The sequence below is a fragment of the Lithobates pipiens genome, unplaced genomic scaffold (assembly GCF_037356315.1).
Source record: "Lithobates pipiens isolate NorthernLeopardFrog02 unplaced genomic scaffold, aLitPip1_a1.2 Scaffold_16, whole genome shotgun sequence".
NCBI classification, from domain to species: Eukaryota; Metazoa; Chordata; class Amphibia; order Anura; family Ranidae; genus Lithobates; species Lithobates pipiens.
Window position 1 is genome coordinate 401,598,053 of NW_027507748.1, and position 14,440 is coordinate 401,612,492.

Genomic DNA, 14,440 nt, shown 5'->3' on the forward strand with positions numbered 1-14,440 from the left:
GATTATAAAGCAAAAATGTTAATCAAAAATACAATTACGTTAATTTTAGGGCACACAACCGCAATATACAGTATTTCAGAGGAGGCTGAGCCGAGTAAATAGATGCCATACATGTCAAACCTTAAAATTGTGCACGCCCATGAAATGTGTTGTGCAAACGATGTTTGTATATATAAAACATTCTGGAAGCATGTGCTTATATTCGTATGTTTGTTTATGTACATGGGGATAGGGCAGGCTATTTTTTTATTTTCTTTTAGGTGGTGTGTTTTAAGAGCTTGGGGAATTACTTTTTTTTTTTACACTTCTGTATAAAACCCCCCACTGCTGCCGACATATTACATATGCTGGTGGCAGTAAAAGGGTCAATTGGAGCGATGTTCTGTGACACAGGCAGAGGGAAAAAGAAATATTCAAACTCTTCTTATCAGGGAAAACTTTTATTCTGGTATTTATTTTTTCAAAAGAGTCTCTTTAAAAGCAATGTGTGCATTGTTAGTAAACATGTTCACTTTAATTTCCACCCCTCCAAAATCTTTTGTTCACTCTCCTGCCACTCAGCTGCCTGAAGTGAAGAAAATAGCTGGTAGCAGTATGGTTACAGTATGAAGAAACTTTTATTTTTTATCTATTACTTTTATATAGCATCAATTTGTACAGGGTTTAACATATTGTACATTCACGGGTCCCTGCCTTTCAAGGGCTTGCAATTTAAAGTTGTCACATTCATCCATGCACATACCAAGGCCAAATAAGACAGGAACTCATTACTAACCAGCATGCCTTTGGAGTGAGGGAGGAAACCCATATAAGCAAAAGGAGAATATGGAAACTTAATGCAGGTTGTGCCCTGGTTAGAATTCACACAGAGGAACCTTGTGCTGCAAGCATACGGTAAATGCCAACTAAGCCACTGTGCTTCCCAACATATGACAACTGCATATGACAGCTCTGGGCAAATCACTAAGCATCAGTGTTGTCACATGAGGATAGTTCATATTCATGTTGTAAAAGTACAGCACAAACTGTTGGCGCTATATAAATTCTGCATGATAACATTAATAATATCTAAACTACAGCTTGAGTGTCCTAACACAGGGTGGCTTCTGCTACTCCCAGCAGAACAGCAAACGGAAGATGAGCAGTTTGTAAAAAGTGGTTTGCTAAAGCCTAGTACACATGGGCCAAATGTCGGGCAGCATCAGCCAGTTCAATAGAAAAACCCCCCACATTCGGCCCGTGTGTACGGCAGCCGGTCTGACAGAAGCCGGCCATCCAGCCTACTTTTGTGGAAGGGTATGGCTGAAAAAGTTCTGACAACTAGCTCCAGATGAGCGCTCTCAGTTGGTACAGCGGCTCTGACTTGAACTGTAGTAGTAGTGGTGTGAATAGCCTAGCAGAAGATCAGACTATATACAGCCTTTCATTTTATGTTTGCCATTTTTTTTAGCTCTCTAGAATAGGCTAACAATGGCAATTTGTAAATAATCATCAACAGCAGCTCCATGAGAATTAACTCCTTATCGTGATTATAATAGCACTTCATTATACTTCCTATATATAGATTTAAAAGCATGCAAGCATGTAACAAACCAAATATTCTTAGAATTTGATTTATTTGTATCATCACAGGGTTGTACTGTGGATACCAAAAACATTTCAAATGTGCTACGTCCCGATTACCACGCTGGGTGGTTCATGGAGCGGGGGATGGTCCAAGCAGGTGCTCTCTACAATTGGGCTGCCTGACCCCAATATTTCAAATCCACAGTTACTAGACAGGATCTGTGTTATGCTACCTTGCTACTATATTCTGAGCTTATTATGATGTGATACAGTTGTTAACTATCAATGGGCCCTGCTACAATATTGCCCCTATTCTTGTTGGATTATTAAAATATTTGGTGACATACCACCGCATTCTCTGTTGTGTCCTGAGCATCAGTTTACTATACGCTTATCAATCCACCTCTATCCTGATGAATACATTATGCCTAAGCTTGTGAAGAAGCACTATGCACGCAACATGTAGAGCCAAGCCACAGCATGCCTTAACTAAATCTACACCAAGCTCGTTGGACCATTGTCAATGATCTAGGACGTATCGCATGATTATATACAGTGCAATTTTTGGTGTAATTGGTGGTGTGAGTGCTAATATCTAGGCAATAATTATATTGTGGATTTTTAGCAATGTCTGTAAATTTTTTTTAACCTTTTTGTAATAAAGAGGTTTAACTTTTTAATGTTGTGTACTGGAGTGCCTTTAAAGTCCAATACCAATGTTCTTCACTAGTAAACCAGATATTCTGTTAACCTCTAATCTTAAAAAAAGGCTATAGGCAGGTGCTGCATGCATTATACATTGAGCAAATTTAAGTTGCTTATTTCCTCTAAGGCCCTGTTCACATCTGTGTATTTTAGGTGAAGTACATAAAAAAAAAAAAATCCTACTGAATTTTAGATGCACCAAAATGTACATTATAAAATTCTGTAGTAATTCATGTAAAATGTTATTAAACGCGATGCACAGGTGTGAACCGAATCCAATGCTCAAGTACATTTGAAATCAAATAGTGTTTTGAACGAAATGGGTTTTAAAATAACATTTGAGGAAAGCATGCGTTTCTGAATGTCTCTAATGCTCTCATGAGCATCTGTAGTTAACTATAGGTACCGTCCGATTAAATAGTGGTTTGGCTGAAATACTCTAGGTCCTGATGGCACTGTATAATGAGCAAACAAACTCCTGAAGCTCACATGAGCATAGTTGTTTAGGTCCAGCGAGACTAATATTCATTCTGAAACAGCTGCCAATAGCCTAATTTTCTGAAATACTGAATTAAATAAGTACAGGTCAATACATCTTCTGGCCCACTGTAATCCTCAGAAAGAGAAACTGCATAGAACAGAACCACATGATAAGAGGCTTAAACCAGACGATTACTGCAGCTCTGTATTTTAACTATATCCACAGTGTGCTAGAATACCTGTCATGTATTAAATATTTATATGGAGGAGCAAGATTTAAGAATAAAAATGAAGGCAACAAATGCATATGGGAGAATGGCCTACAACCCTATTGTCAATTGTCGATATTTCATTCAAGAAGCAAATGTACATGTTTTAATAGAGTTTTTAGCCTCAAAGAGAAAAAGCATTGTTTGGACAGAAGTAACCAGACAAAAAAAAAAAAACACAACAGCATTATATATATATACACATATATATATACATACATACACACATACATACATGCACACACACAACAAATCTATTCACTCAATACAGAAAAACACAATAATGTAATTTAGTTTATAGAATGCAAGAGTAGGAATTTTTCAAACTGCACTGCTCCTAATCTTACATTTACCAAGATGGCACATAAAAAAACTATTTGGTTCAGGTGTGGTTTTAAGCATAACTAAAGGCAAAACGTTAAAAAAAAAAATTTGGGATAGAGTAGAGCGGTATTAGAACACCTATCAGGTTTTTATTGGTGTCCCTATTAGGGAGATTCGCCGTCTCTATTAGTCATGTTTACCATATCATCAAAAAAGAAAGTTAAAAAAAAAAATCCCAAATCTTGGGTTGTCCCCAGAACGGGAATAGAGGGGAAATCTTCCAATGTGGACAATAGTTCTGATGACCCTTGGGAAAACTAGGGATTCCCTCGCTTTGGAGAGAATTACCCTGTTTTGGCTATGAGACAGGAAGTGAAGGGAAACCTCCATAATGGGACATGGATGCCAAAAGAAAAAAAAAATGGCAGGTGTTATAACCGTTATTTTGCCCTTAGTTCCACTTTAACACTGTAACATTGTAGTAAAGTACTCCTTAGTGCATTAGTGAGGAATGTTCTGCCCAAGACTGCATCTGGATCTATATGTAACTTGTGTTATTCAATTTATCTGGACAAACAATACATGACAGATATTTCAGTTTTTAACATTTATGGCATACTCACTTTGCCAATTTCAGTTTGCAGTTTGTACTGGTTCAATTGCACGCAATCCTTGAAAAAAATAAATACATTTGTTATTTTCAAAATCCAGTATGGAGAGGATTTATCATAAATAGCAATTTAGCAGTACTTTGTTTAATTAGTTCTTCACAAAGCTATATTACGTAGTTGTGTGAATTGAAAAGAATTATGAACCTTTTTTCCCCATGGGATAAAAATGTCAGTACCTTCTTCTTGATCATCGGGACGTGTAATAAGTACTGGCAGCTTAGCCTGCATATCATCATGATGGACATCAACCTTTACTGCTTAGGACACTTGTCTGAAGTATTTGATAAAATAAACTATTCACATGTGGTATCTGTGAAGAGGTTTTTAAAGTCCTGTGGTGTCTATCCCGCTACACATTAATTACTCATGACAAAATATGAGCACCTAAATCATAGTCAACAATATCTACAATGAGAATTTATATATCTCTTATTGACAGCTACAATAGCCTCTCAAGTATGTTTCATGACAGTGTCTAGTAGATGATCAATAGCCTGGTGTGCATGTCTAGTTGTTCTTTCTTAAATAAACGCATATAAGGGCATTTACATTTTTTTTCTACGAATGTCCTTTATTCCTGGCAGGAAAAAGAGGCAAAAAAAACAAACACGGCTAAAGCCGCATTTTGCATGCGCATTTGGTGTTAAAGCATTCTATTGGCCAGAATATTAATCTTAATTTATATAAAATGTAAGAATATTCTTTTTGCCATTAGAATGCATTAGTGCGCAAACCCACCTAAATACTTTGGGGGTTATTTACGAAAGGCAAATCCACTTTGCAGTGCAAGTGCACTTGGAAGTGCAGTCGCTCTAAATCTAAGGGGTAGATCTGAAAGAAGTGGAAGCTCTGCTGATTTTATCATCCAATCATGTGCAAGCTAAAATGCTGTTTTTTATTTTACTTGCATGTCCCCCTCGGATCTAAAGCGACTGCACTTCCAAGTGCACTTTCAGTGCAAAGTGGATTTTCCTTTAGTAAATAACCCCCTTTGTGTTCATTTGCATCTATGAGCATTTGTTCTCCTCAAAAGTTCCTCTCCTGAACATGCTGGTGATGTTTTTTTTTTTTTTTTACACTGTAAACGCTCCTCTCCTAATATGCCTGCAATTGCATGGTAACATGGAGGTGCAGTTACAAGCAGAAAAAAAACAAAATGCCAAACACCTCTAAAAGCATCGATTTTAAGCTAAGTTTGCATGAGCTCTCAAGGATGTATTCATGTTTGAACTACAGATGGCTAAAGCAGGGCTTCGGGATGATATTTAAAAAAACTCTACCGGTGAATGCGATTATCAATAATAAAAAAAAAAAATCCTAATTACATTAAATACAACCAGTAAAGGAACCTCAGTTTGGCTTGATTTTAGCCTCTTGTAAACCCCTGTACAGCAATATGCTTATTAGCGGAGAGAGAGATAGGTCACATGGGCTGACAAGGACCATGTTAAGGGCAGAGGGATGACTTCATCAGTATGTTGTTGCTCCTTCATTGTCTAGTCATAGGCTAAGGGCAGGTAGGTGACCTAGCTTTATTGTTTTACCACAGCAGAGAAAAGTCAGGTCCCCAGGCTGGCTGTACATAGGGTTGTGAAAATCTCAGTAGGGATATAAATAATTAAAAATAAGTAAAAGACAGTCCCCTATATACAGCATGTATTCCTAGTGTGCATTTAGCTGTTTGCTTGGACTTCAGGTTTAATATATTTAATATTTATTTTTAGTAACCTTCTAATTTTCCAGTGAAATAGTAAAATTATTATAGGCAATGCTAGCAAATGGTCAAAAAAGAGTAGAAGCACAATTTGTGAATAAAATTCAGTAACAGTACAGTGATAGAAGGGAAACCTTCCAAGGGGATCACAAAATCTAGTGACCATGGGATTCCCTCACTTTGGAGAGCTTTTCTCACACTTCCTGTTTTGACTATGGGATATAAAGTGAAGGGAAATCTCCCAAAAGTGTACAAGTACACTGTACATATGGCACTCCTAGGAAAAGTGCAGAGTCCCTTAGTCCATTGGAACCTTCATCTGTATCTGTACACCCTCAACAGGGTAGAGGAAGGGATGAGGCAACAGGATGAGAGAGTAATCGATGGATGGATGGCTGAGCAGGGGAAGGGACCAAGACAGGAACCTCTGCAGCTTCCGCAGAAGATCTGGGTAGGATCACCTCAATGCAAAAGAAAAAGAACAGCAGGGCACTGAGGTCAAATAAAATCAAATAACAGAATCACTTTATTAAAATAAGCAGCACACTTACATTGAAGTTAGCATGAAACAGCATTGATGAGGAACACCAGAGAACAAGCAGCTGTGATCAGGGTGAGGCTGTAGGCATCCCTGAGCAAACAGAGACCAAGTATAACAAGGCGCAAGCCAGCTCGAGGTATGGATATCAGCAGCATTCTCGCCCGCACACAAACTGAAAATGCCTTGTGGAAGTTGGGAGAGGGAGTGTGCATGATGTGTTTCCAGGGACTTCACCCTCTTTTTCCCTTCACTGTCCATGCATTTGAAAAAGAGGGCAAAGTCCCTGGAAACCTGTTATGCCCACCCCCCTTCTCCTGCTTCCACCAGGAATTTTGACAGCTATCATCCTGTGTGTGGTCGAGAATGCAGCCGCTAATATCCATACCTTGAGCTGGCAGGCACCCCGTCATACTTGGTCTCTGTTTGCTCAGTGATGCCTACAGCCTCACACTGATCACAGCTGCTTGGTCTTAGGTGTTCCCTATCCATGCGGTTTTATGCCAACTTCAATGTAAGTGTGCTGCTTATTTAATAGAGTGATTTTTTTTTTTTATACTGACCTCAGCACCCTGCTGTTCCTTTTCTTCTGCATTAAGGGAAAGCTCCCCGATGGGGCAAACATAACAAAAAAAACTGACAGGGGTTATAACCCTCCCTTACCCCACCCAAAACACAAAAAAAAGTTTTGCCTTTACTTCTACTTTAAGAGGTAGGTATAAAAAGGTACCCATATACAAAGTTCATCATATACCTCAGCTTTTTACATGTTTGTAAAAATTATTTGTCAATGTGTATAAACAGAAAACCGGAGTGCACCTTTATCAAGAGAAAGCTGCACTGCTTGGAATGAAAACATTCTCAAATGTGAATACAGGGCTAAGTTTAGAACTCCAAGAAGGTTAGGGGGGAAAAAAAAAAAAAAAAAAAAAAACTTTTCAATCATTTCCTAATATCATGCCTGATCTGTTGTGTATGGCTAGCACAGGCAGGGCCTATTTATTGGATTCTTTACAGGCGATCAGCATTGTATCAATTTTATATTTACTAAATTAAATGAACTGGCTTCAACTGTTGCATTTTATTAGTAAGACCGGATTCATTTCCCATGCACCGTCTTTGTGCACTAAATGCATTTCAGTTGACAGGTTCCTAGCTGGAGCCAAAATGCTTTACTTTTCTATCCTTAACATGCATTGCAGCACTTTCAAACAGGAATCACACTTTTTTTTCCATGACGTACACTTTAACAGCTGCAGAAATAATATCAGCCATCAGCTAGAACAACGACTGAGCCTTAATGGTTAGAGAAAGCATTGGCCACAAAAGGAGTGCATTGTTTTCAGTGGGTCAGCCAACACAAGTTTCATTGTGAAAAGGAGAAGAAAATCATTGTGTGCAGTGAGATTATTAATAGCAAATATGACTGCTGATGTGCATATATAATTACAGATAGGAACAAGACTTATACATTTTTTTTAAATAATATATATATATATATATATATATATATATATATATATATATATATATATATATATATATATATATATATATATATACCGTATTTTCCGGCGTATAAGACGACCTTTTACACGTAAAAAAATTGGCTAAGGCCGCGTACACACGGGCGGACTGTTCGCCCAACCTTGTTCGGCAAACAGTTTCATCAAACAGTCCGCTCAAAATTTGCATGAGCGGACTTGCCCACACACGAGCGGACTGTTTGACGAACAAGGTTGGGCAAACAGTTCGCTCAACTTTTGAAATGAACGGACTCGCCCACGTAAGGCGGAGGCAAATCCGCCCATTTCGAGCGCGTGTACAGGTAGGCGGGGCCCGCGAAGGAGACGTCGCGGGCCCCGCCGCCTGGAATGGGCTTAAAGGGGAACCCCAACGCCGAAAAAAATCGGCGTGGGGGTTCCCCCAAGTCCACACCAGACCCTTGTCCGAGCACGCCCCCCCTCCTGAGCCGTACCAGGCCGCGTGCCCTCAACATGGGGGGTGCCTTGGGGAAGGGGGGGCCGCGCGGCCCCCCCACCCCAAAGCACCTTGTCCCCATGTTGATGAGGACAAGGGCCTCTTCCCGACAACCCTGGCCGTTGGTTGTCGGGGTCTGCGGGCGGGGGGCTTATCGGAATCCGGGAGCCCCCTTTAAGAAGGGGGCCCCCGGATACCGGCCCCCCACCCTATGTGAATGAGTATGGGGTACAATGTACCCCTACCCATTCACCTGTAAAATAAAAGTACAATAAAAAACACAACACAGAGAAAAAATATTTTATTGCACAGCTCCGGGGGTCTTCTCGCCGGACTCCTCCGCTATGTGTGTGTAGCTCTTTTGCTAGCGGAGGAGTCCGGCTTTCTTCCTCCCCGCCGTCGGCCTCTTCTCCCGACTTCGGGGGTCTTGTCCCCCTCTTCGGTTCTTCTGCCGGGCCACCGCGCCTGGTCCGGTGGCCCGGTCTTCTGTCGCCGTCTTCCGTTCTTCTGTCGCCGCCTTCGGTTCTTCTGCCGGGCCACCGCGCCTTCTTGTAGCTCTTTTACAGGCGGTGGCCCGGTCTTCTGTCGCCGCTGTCGTCGCCGCCGCCGCCGCCGCCGCCGCCGCCGCCTTCCGTTCTTGTTCTTCTTCTTGTTCTTCTTCTTCTTCTCCTGGAGATGTTGACTCGACGATCTCTCCGGCCGGAATGCCAGGGACACGCTCCGCTGCCACTTATATAGTGACAATGGGGCGGTGTCACATGGTATATGTCACATGGGTTGGTCACATGGGTTGATGTCACATGGGGACTATGACATCGTAAGGGGGCGGGGTCACCATGTGACCAACCCATGTGACATATACCATGTGACACCGCCCCATTGTCACTATATAAGTGACCGCACAGCGCGGCTCTGGCATTCCGGCCGGAGAGATCGTCGAGTCAACATCTCCAGGAGAAGAAGAAGAAGAACAAGAAGAAGAACAAGAACGGAAGGCGGCGGCGGCGGCGACAGAAGACCGGGCCACCGCCTGTAAAAGAGCTACAAGAAGGCGCGGTGGCCCGGCAGAAGAACCGAAGGCGGCGACAGAAGAACGGAAGACGGCGACAGAAGACCGGGCCACCGGACCAGGCGCGGTGGCCCGGCAGAAGAACCGAAGAGGGGGACAAGACCCCCGAAGTCGGGAGAAGAGGCCGGCGGCGGGGAGGAAGAAAGCCGGACTCCTCCGCTAGCAAAAGAGCTACACACACATAGCGGAGGAGTCCGGCGAGAAGACCCCCGGAGCTGTGCAATAAAATATTTTTTCTCTGTGTTGTGTTTTTTATTGTACTTTTATTTTACAGGTGAATGGGTAGGGGTACATTGTACCCCATACTCATTCACATAGGGTGGGGGGCCGGTATCCGGGGGCCCCCTTCTTAAAGGGGGCTCCCGGATTCCGATAAGCCCCCCGCCCGCAGACCCCGACAACCAACGGCCAGGGTTGTCGGGAAGAGGCCCTTGTCCTCATCAACATGGGGACAAGGTGCTTTGGGGTGGGGGGGCCGCGCGGCCCCCCCTTCCCCAAGGCACCCCCCATGTTGAGGGCACGCGGCCTGGTACGGCTCAGGAGGGGGGGCGCGCTCGCTCGCCCCCCTTTCCTGGCCGGCCGGGTAGCGTGCTCGGACAAGGGTCTGGTGTGGACTTGGGGGGAACCCCCACGCCGATTTTTTTCGGCGTTGGGGTTCCCCTTTAAGCCCATTCCAGGCGGCGGGGCCCGCGACGTCTCCTTCGCGGGCCCCGCCTACCTGTACACGCGCTCGAAATGGGCGGACTTTCCGAGCGGGAACAGTCCGCTCATTTCGAAAGTACAGCGGACAAGCCCACACACGGGCGGACTGTTCGCTCAAACACAGTTTCAGCGGACAGTTTTTCGGAATTTCCGAAAGACTTTGTCCGTCCAACTGTCCGCTGAAACTGTCCGCTGAAAGCCCACACACGAGCGGACTGTCCGCCCAAACACTGTTCAGCGGACAAGGTTGGGCGAACAGTCCGCCCGTGTGTACGCGGCCTAAGAAGCAGGGGTCGTCTTATACGCCAGGTCAGCTCCTCGGATGCCGGCTGGGTGTTCGATAATACTGTATGTAGCTTCGGCTACATACAGTATATACCGCTGAGCCAATCCTGGTGAGCGATGTATTCAAATGAATACAAAGCCTGCTCGGATTGGAGTAACGACCTCTGCCAATCCGAGCAGGCTACTCTGTAGCCTGCTCTGATTGGCTTGGAGAGTCAGAGCGGCGCGGGCTGATGATGTTACAGCCTCTGCCAATCCAAGCAGGCTTTGTATTCATTAATAGAATACATCGCTCGCTGTGATTGGCTCCAGCAAAAGCAGGAAGAAGGAAGAAATATGAAGCCTCGGAAGCCTCGAAAGCCGGGTCGTCTTATACGGTAAGTACAGATTTAAAAGCATTTTTGTCCTGTAAGATTAGGGGGTCGTCTTATGTGCCGGGTCGCCTTATACACCGGCAAATACGGTATATATATATATATATATATATATTAAAATATTTGAAAGACTGAATCTTTTTTTTTTTAATTAAAAATTAAAAGCCCAAATGCAAAAATATAATATATTGCAGCCTACCAATTCTCAATGATGTAGATGCATCATTGCATGTAGATCCAAATGTGGTAGTTAGAGAGTTGAGACAAACCATTTACTTACTGACAAGGGAGCTAGCAATTGTTAGAATGTATTCATTTATTTAAAGCCCATCTAAAGATACTAGTCTAACACTATCCTCCACTACAGGTTGACAATAGTGCTCCTCCATTCAGTGGGACCACCCTAAGGCAGGACGTGTGCTACTTACTGGCCATATCACCAGGTGAAATAAAACCCCCAAAAAATAAATAAATAAATAAATAAACCAATGTAGCCACCATATCTAAGAAGTGGTAAGCTGCAATATATGCACATTTTTCCTTTTCGATGGTTCTGGTGGTCCATCAGTCATGTAAAAGTGTTTGTAGTAGATTTCTTGGATCAATGTCCCAGCATTCAAATCTCAGATCAAATTATAGATTTGAAACTTATCGGCTTATATACAATTTCTCCACCATTGATGATCTGTCACTTTTGGCAGATGTTCTAAATCACTAATTTTAGTGCTATGATTTATAAAATTACAGTTTCTATAAGATAGAAGGGTGCACAAACAGCAAATACACAATTAAAAGTAAAACGGGGGAATCACTAAGGGGGAGATTTACTAAAGCTAAAGAGTGTAAAGTCTGGTGCAGCTCTGCATAGAAACCAATCAGCTTCCAGGTTTTATTGTCAAAGCTTAATTGAACAAGCTGAAGTTAGAAGCCAGTTGGCTCCCATGTACAGCTGCACCAGATTTTGCACTCTCCAATTTTAGTAAATCTCCCCCAAAGTCTCTCAGAAATTCTGTGGAGAACATCCTTTACACCTTCTGCCAGGCAACCCTGAGCAAGCTTTTGGAAGCGCCGCCTTCATATGGTTGCAAACACAACTTTGTAGCACCTCATACACAGAGGCCCAATAACTGGGTGACAGAAGGTGGGGTTTTATGTAGATAAAGAGATCTCAACTGGCCAGGCCCTTGACAGCTCAGAAAAAGTCAGGAAAATAAAGGCAAAAGGTGAATGATTATTGCTACAAACTGGTTTAATTTGCCTGGACACATTATAGAAGGTAGGCCTCATGTACATCGGAGGTTTGTCCATCTCTCCTAGATGCCTTTCCTCCTGGCAGCAGCGTTTTGGCAGAAAAAACACACACTTGATACTTGTAAGGGCGTGTCAAGTGTTTTTTTTTGGTGTTAATAAAATTTGTTAATTCTCCCTGGTTCTCCCTGGCATCCTGGTACAAAAAAAAAAAAATAAATAAAAAAAAAACACTGCACTGGTATATGGGGGCCCTAATGTGATGAGGCTATTTTGATATGAAGTTATTTCTTAAACAGTATCTATTTAATCATCTCTACAAAAAAATATTTTCCCCCCGTGAATATTTGTAAGATACATGATGTGACCCCTGTACTGAAAAGTTTGGCAATCCCTGATCTAAACCATCATGTCCATTAGGGTCATGTTAATCTCACATAAATATCACTGAGGATACATAAAATAGGTGAGACTCAAGTGTAATCTGTGACAATCAAGCAAGGCTTTTTGAGAAAAAGTTTTGAGAACTGCTACGTGAGGCAAGGTCTGCATCTTTCCTAATGCTAGCCTCTTGCTTCTCCTCACTCTACAGTATGTATAATATACCGGTTTCCCCATTAACAGTGCAGGGGAGATAAGTGCGAGAAGAGAGGCCACTGGAACCACTAAACCTGACTGTATCATAAATTGTTATTACATTGTAACAAGAGTTAAAATCTCTCTAAATCAAAACAGATTATTAATTTTATATTGCCCCTTTATCTGCTCATTGTATAACAGCTTAGCAAACCAAAATAGGCTATGCGTTATGCAATGTTGCTGAGAGATTTATACCACAGGACATGTAGTGCAAACTGTACTATAATCATTATGATCATAACCTAGAAAGAGTTCATGTTTTTACAGCTAAGAACATGACTAGCATCCAATATAATGTATTTGCATTATGATACGCAAGGTCTCTGGCTCTATAAATGCATAGCATTTTATATTGAACAAAAACAACATAATCAGAATTGAAAAAGGATACATTTTAAATGTAAAAGACATACTGAGGTTGATTTACTAAAGGCAAATATACTGTGCACTGGAAGTGAGGTTGTGCTAGATTTGAAGGGAAGCTCTGCTGATTTCTATTCTCTTATGTGGCAATAGTAATGGAAGTGTTTGTTTTTTTGTGCAAAATCTTCTCCAAGTACCTTTAGATAAGAGCTCTTCTATGCAGTCACATGGTTTAGTCTGCTCTCACTCCTGAGTAGAGGGACTCCAGGGAGAGGGGCTATTATGAATGATAACAAACAATGTAGCTCTAGAATGTCAAAAAATGTAGACTCTCTGTGCCAGCTATAGGCCTATTGCTCTATTGAACTCAGATTTAAAAATTTTTACAAAAATTCTAGCGAACCGCCTCAATGCGATTCTTCCTGCTCTGATCCATAAGGACCAGGTACCTCACAGACAGGCGGGCGATAACACCAGGAGAGTCATTGACCTTATCGACATAGCTAACAAGACTGCTCTCAACTCCCTGGTCCTGAGTCTAGACGCAGAAAAGGCATTTGACCGCCTGAGCTGGCCATTCATGACGGCGACTCTACGCCACATGGGCTTTCAGGGTCCCTTCATGCACGCAATACAACACCTCTACACCACCCCCACCTCGCAAGTTAAAACCCCGTATGCTACGTCTCCGATCTTCTCTATCGCCAATGGCACCCGCCAGGGCTGCCCGTTATCTCCTTTGCTGTTTGCACTATGTGTGGAGCCACTGGCGGAGGCCATTAGAAGCAATCAGGATGTCAGGGGAATTTTGGTTCGGGATAGGGAATTTAAAATATCTTTATTCGCGGACGATGTCATCCTCACCCTGACCCAGCCTAGGACGTCCTTGCCCAACTTGAGTGCGGAACTGCAGCGATACGGGGAGATCTCGGGTTACAAAATTAATGCCTCCAAGTCAGTGGCCCTCCCGATCAATATACCTGCGGCAGAGGAAACTCACCTACGCTCTGTGTTTCCCTACAGATGGGAGAACTCCTCTCTTAAATATTTGGGGGTTCTCATTACCCCATCCTTCCATACCCTGTACCAGGCCAACTTCCCCCCCTTTACAGGGAGATTAGGGCACTTATCCACAAGCGGAAGGCACACCAAATATCGCTCTTGGGGCGGTTCACGTCTATTAAAATGGTAATTCTCCCCAAACTCCTTTACTTGTTCCAGACGCTCCCGATCCCCTACGCACACCTCCGTATGCTCCAGAAGGACTTGCTGAAGTTCCTGTGGAACTATAAAAAACATCGGGTTCCTGCCTCCGTTATGACTGCCTTGCGCTCGGATGGGGGCCTGGCGTTCCCCGACCTGGTTAGGTACTATCAAGCGGCGCAATTACGGGCTATAGTCTCACGGTTCACGCAGCGGTCGTACAAGTGGTCAGAGATAGAGAAGCTATGGCTAGCTCCGGTGCACCCAAACAGCCTGCCCTGGAGCGTGGAAACACAGATTGATACGAACC

The 14,440-nt window shown here is 42.9% G+C and overlaps 1 protein-coding gene across 6 annotated transcripts in view; it reads right to left on the reverse strand.

Annotated features, from left to right (window-relative positions):
* Positions 1–14,440, reverse strand: part of CAMKK1 (calcium/calmodulin dependent protein kinase kinase 1) — a 311,605-nt gene that overhangs the window by 185,106 nt on the left and 112,059 nt on the right. For all 6 annotated transcript variants that reach the window (XM_077482348.1, XM_077482343.1, XM_077482344.1 and 3 more), the window contains exon 3: positions 3,968–4,015. In XM_077482348.1, coding sequence (XP_077338474.1) covers positions 3,968–4,015 — 48 coding nt within the window. The remainder of the gene's footprint in view (positions 1–3,967; positions 4,016–14,440) is intronic.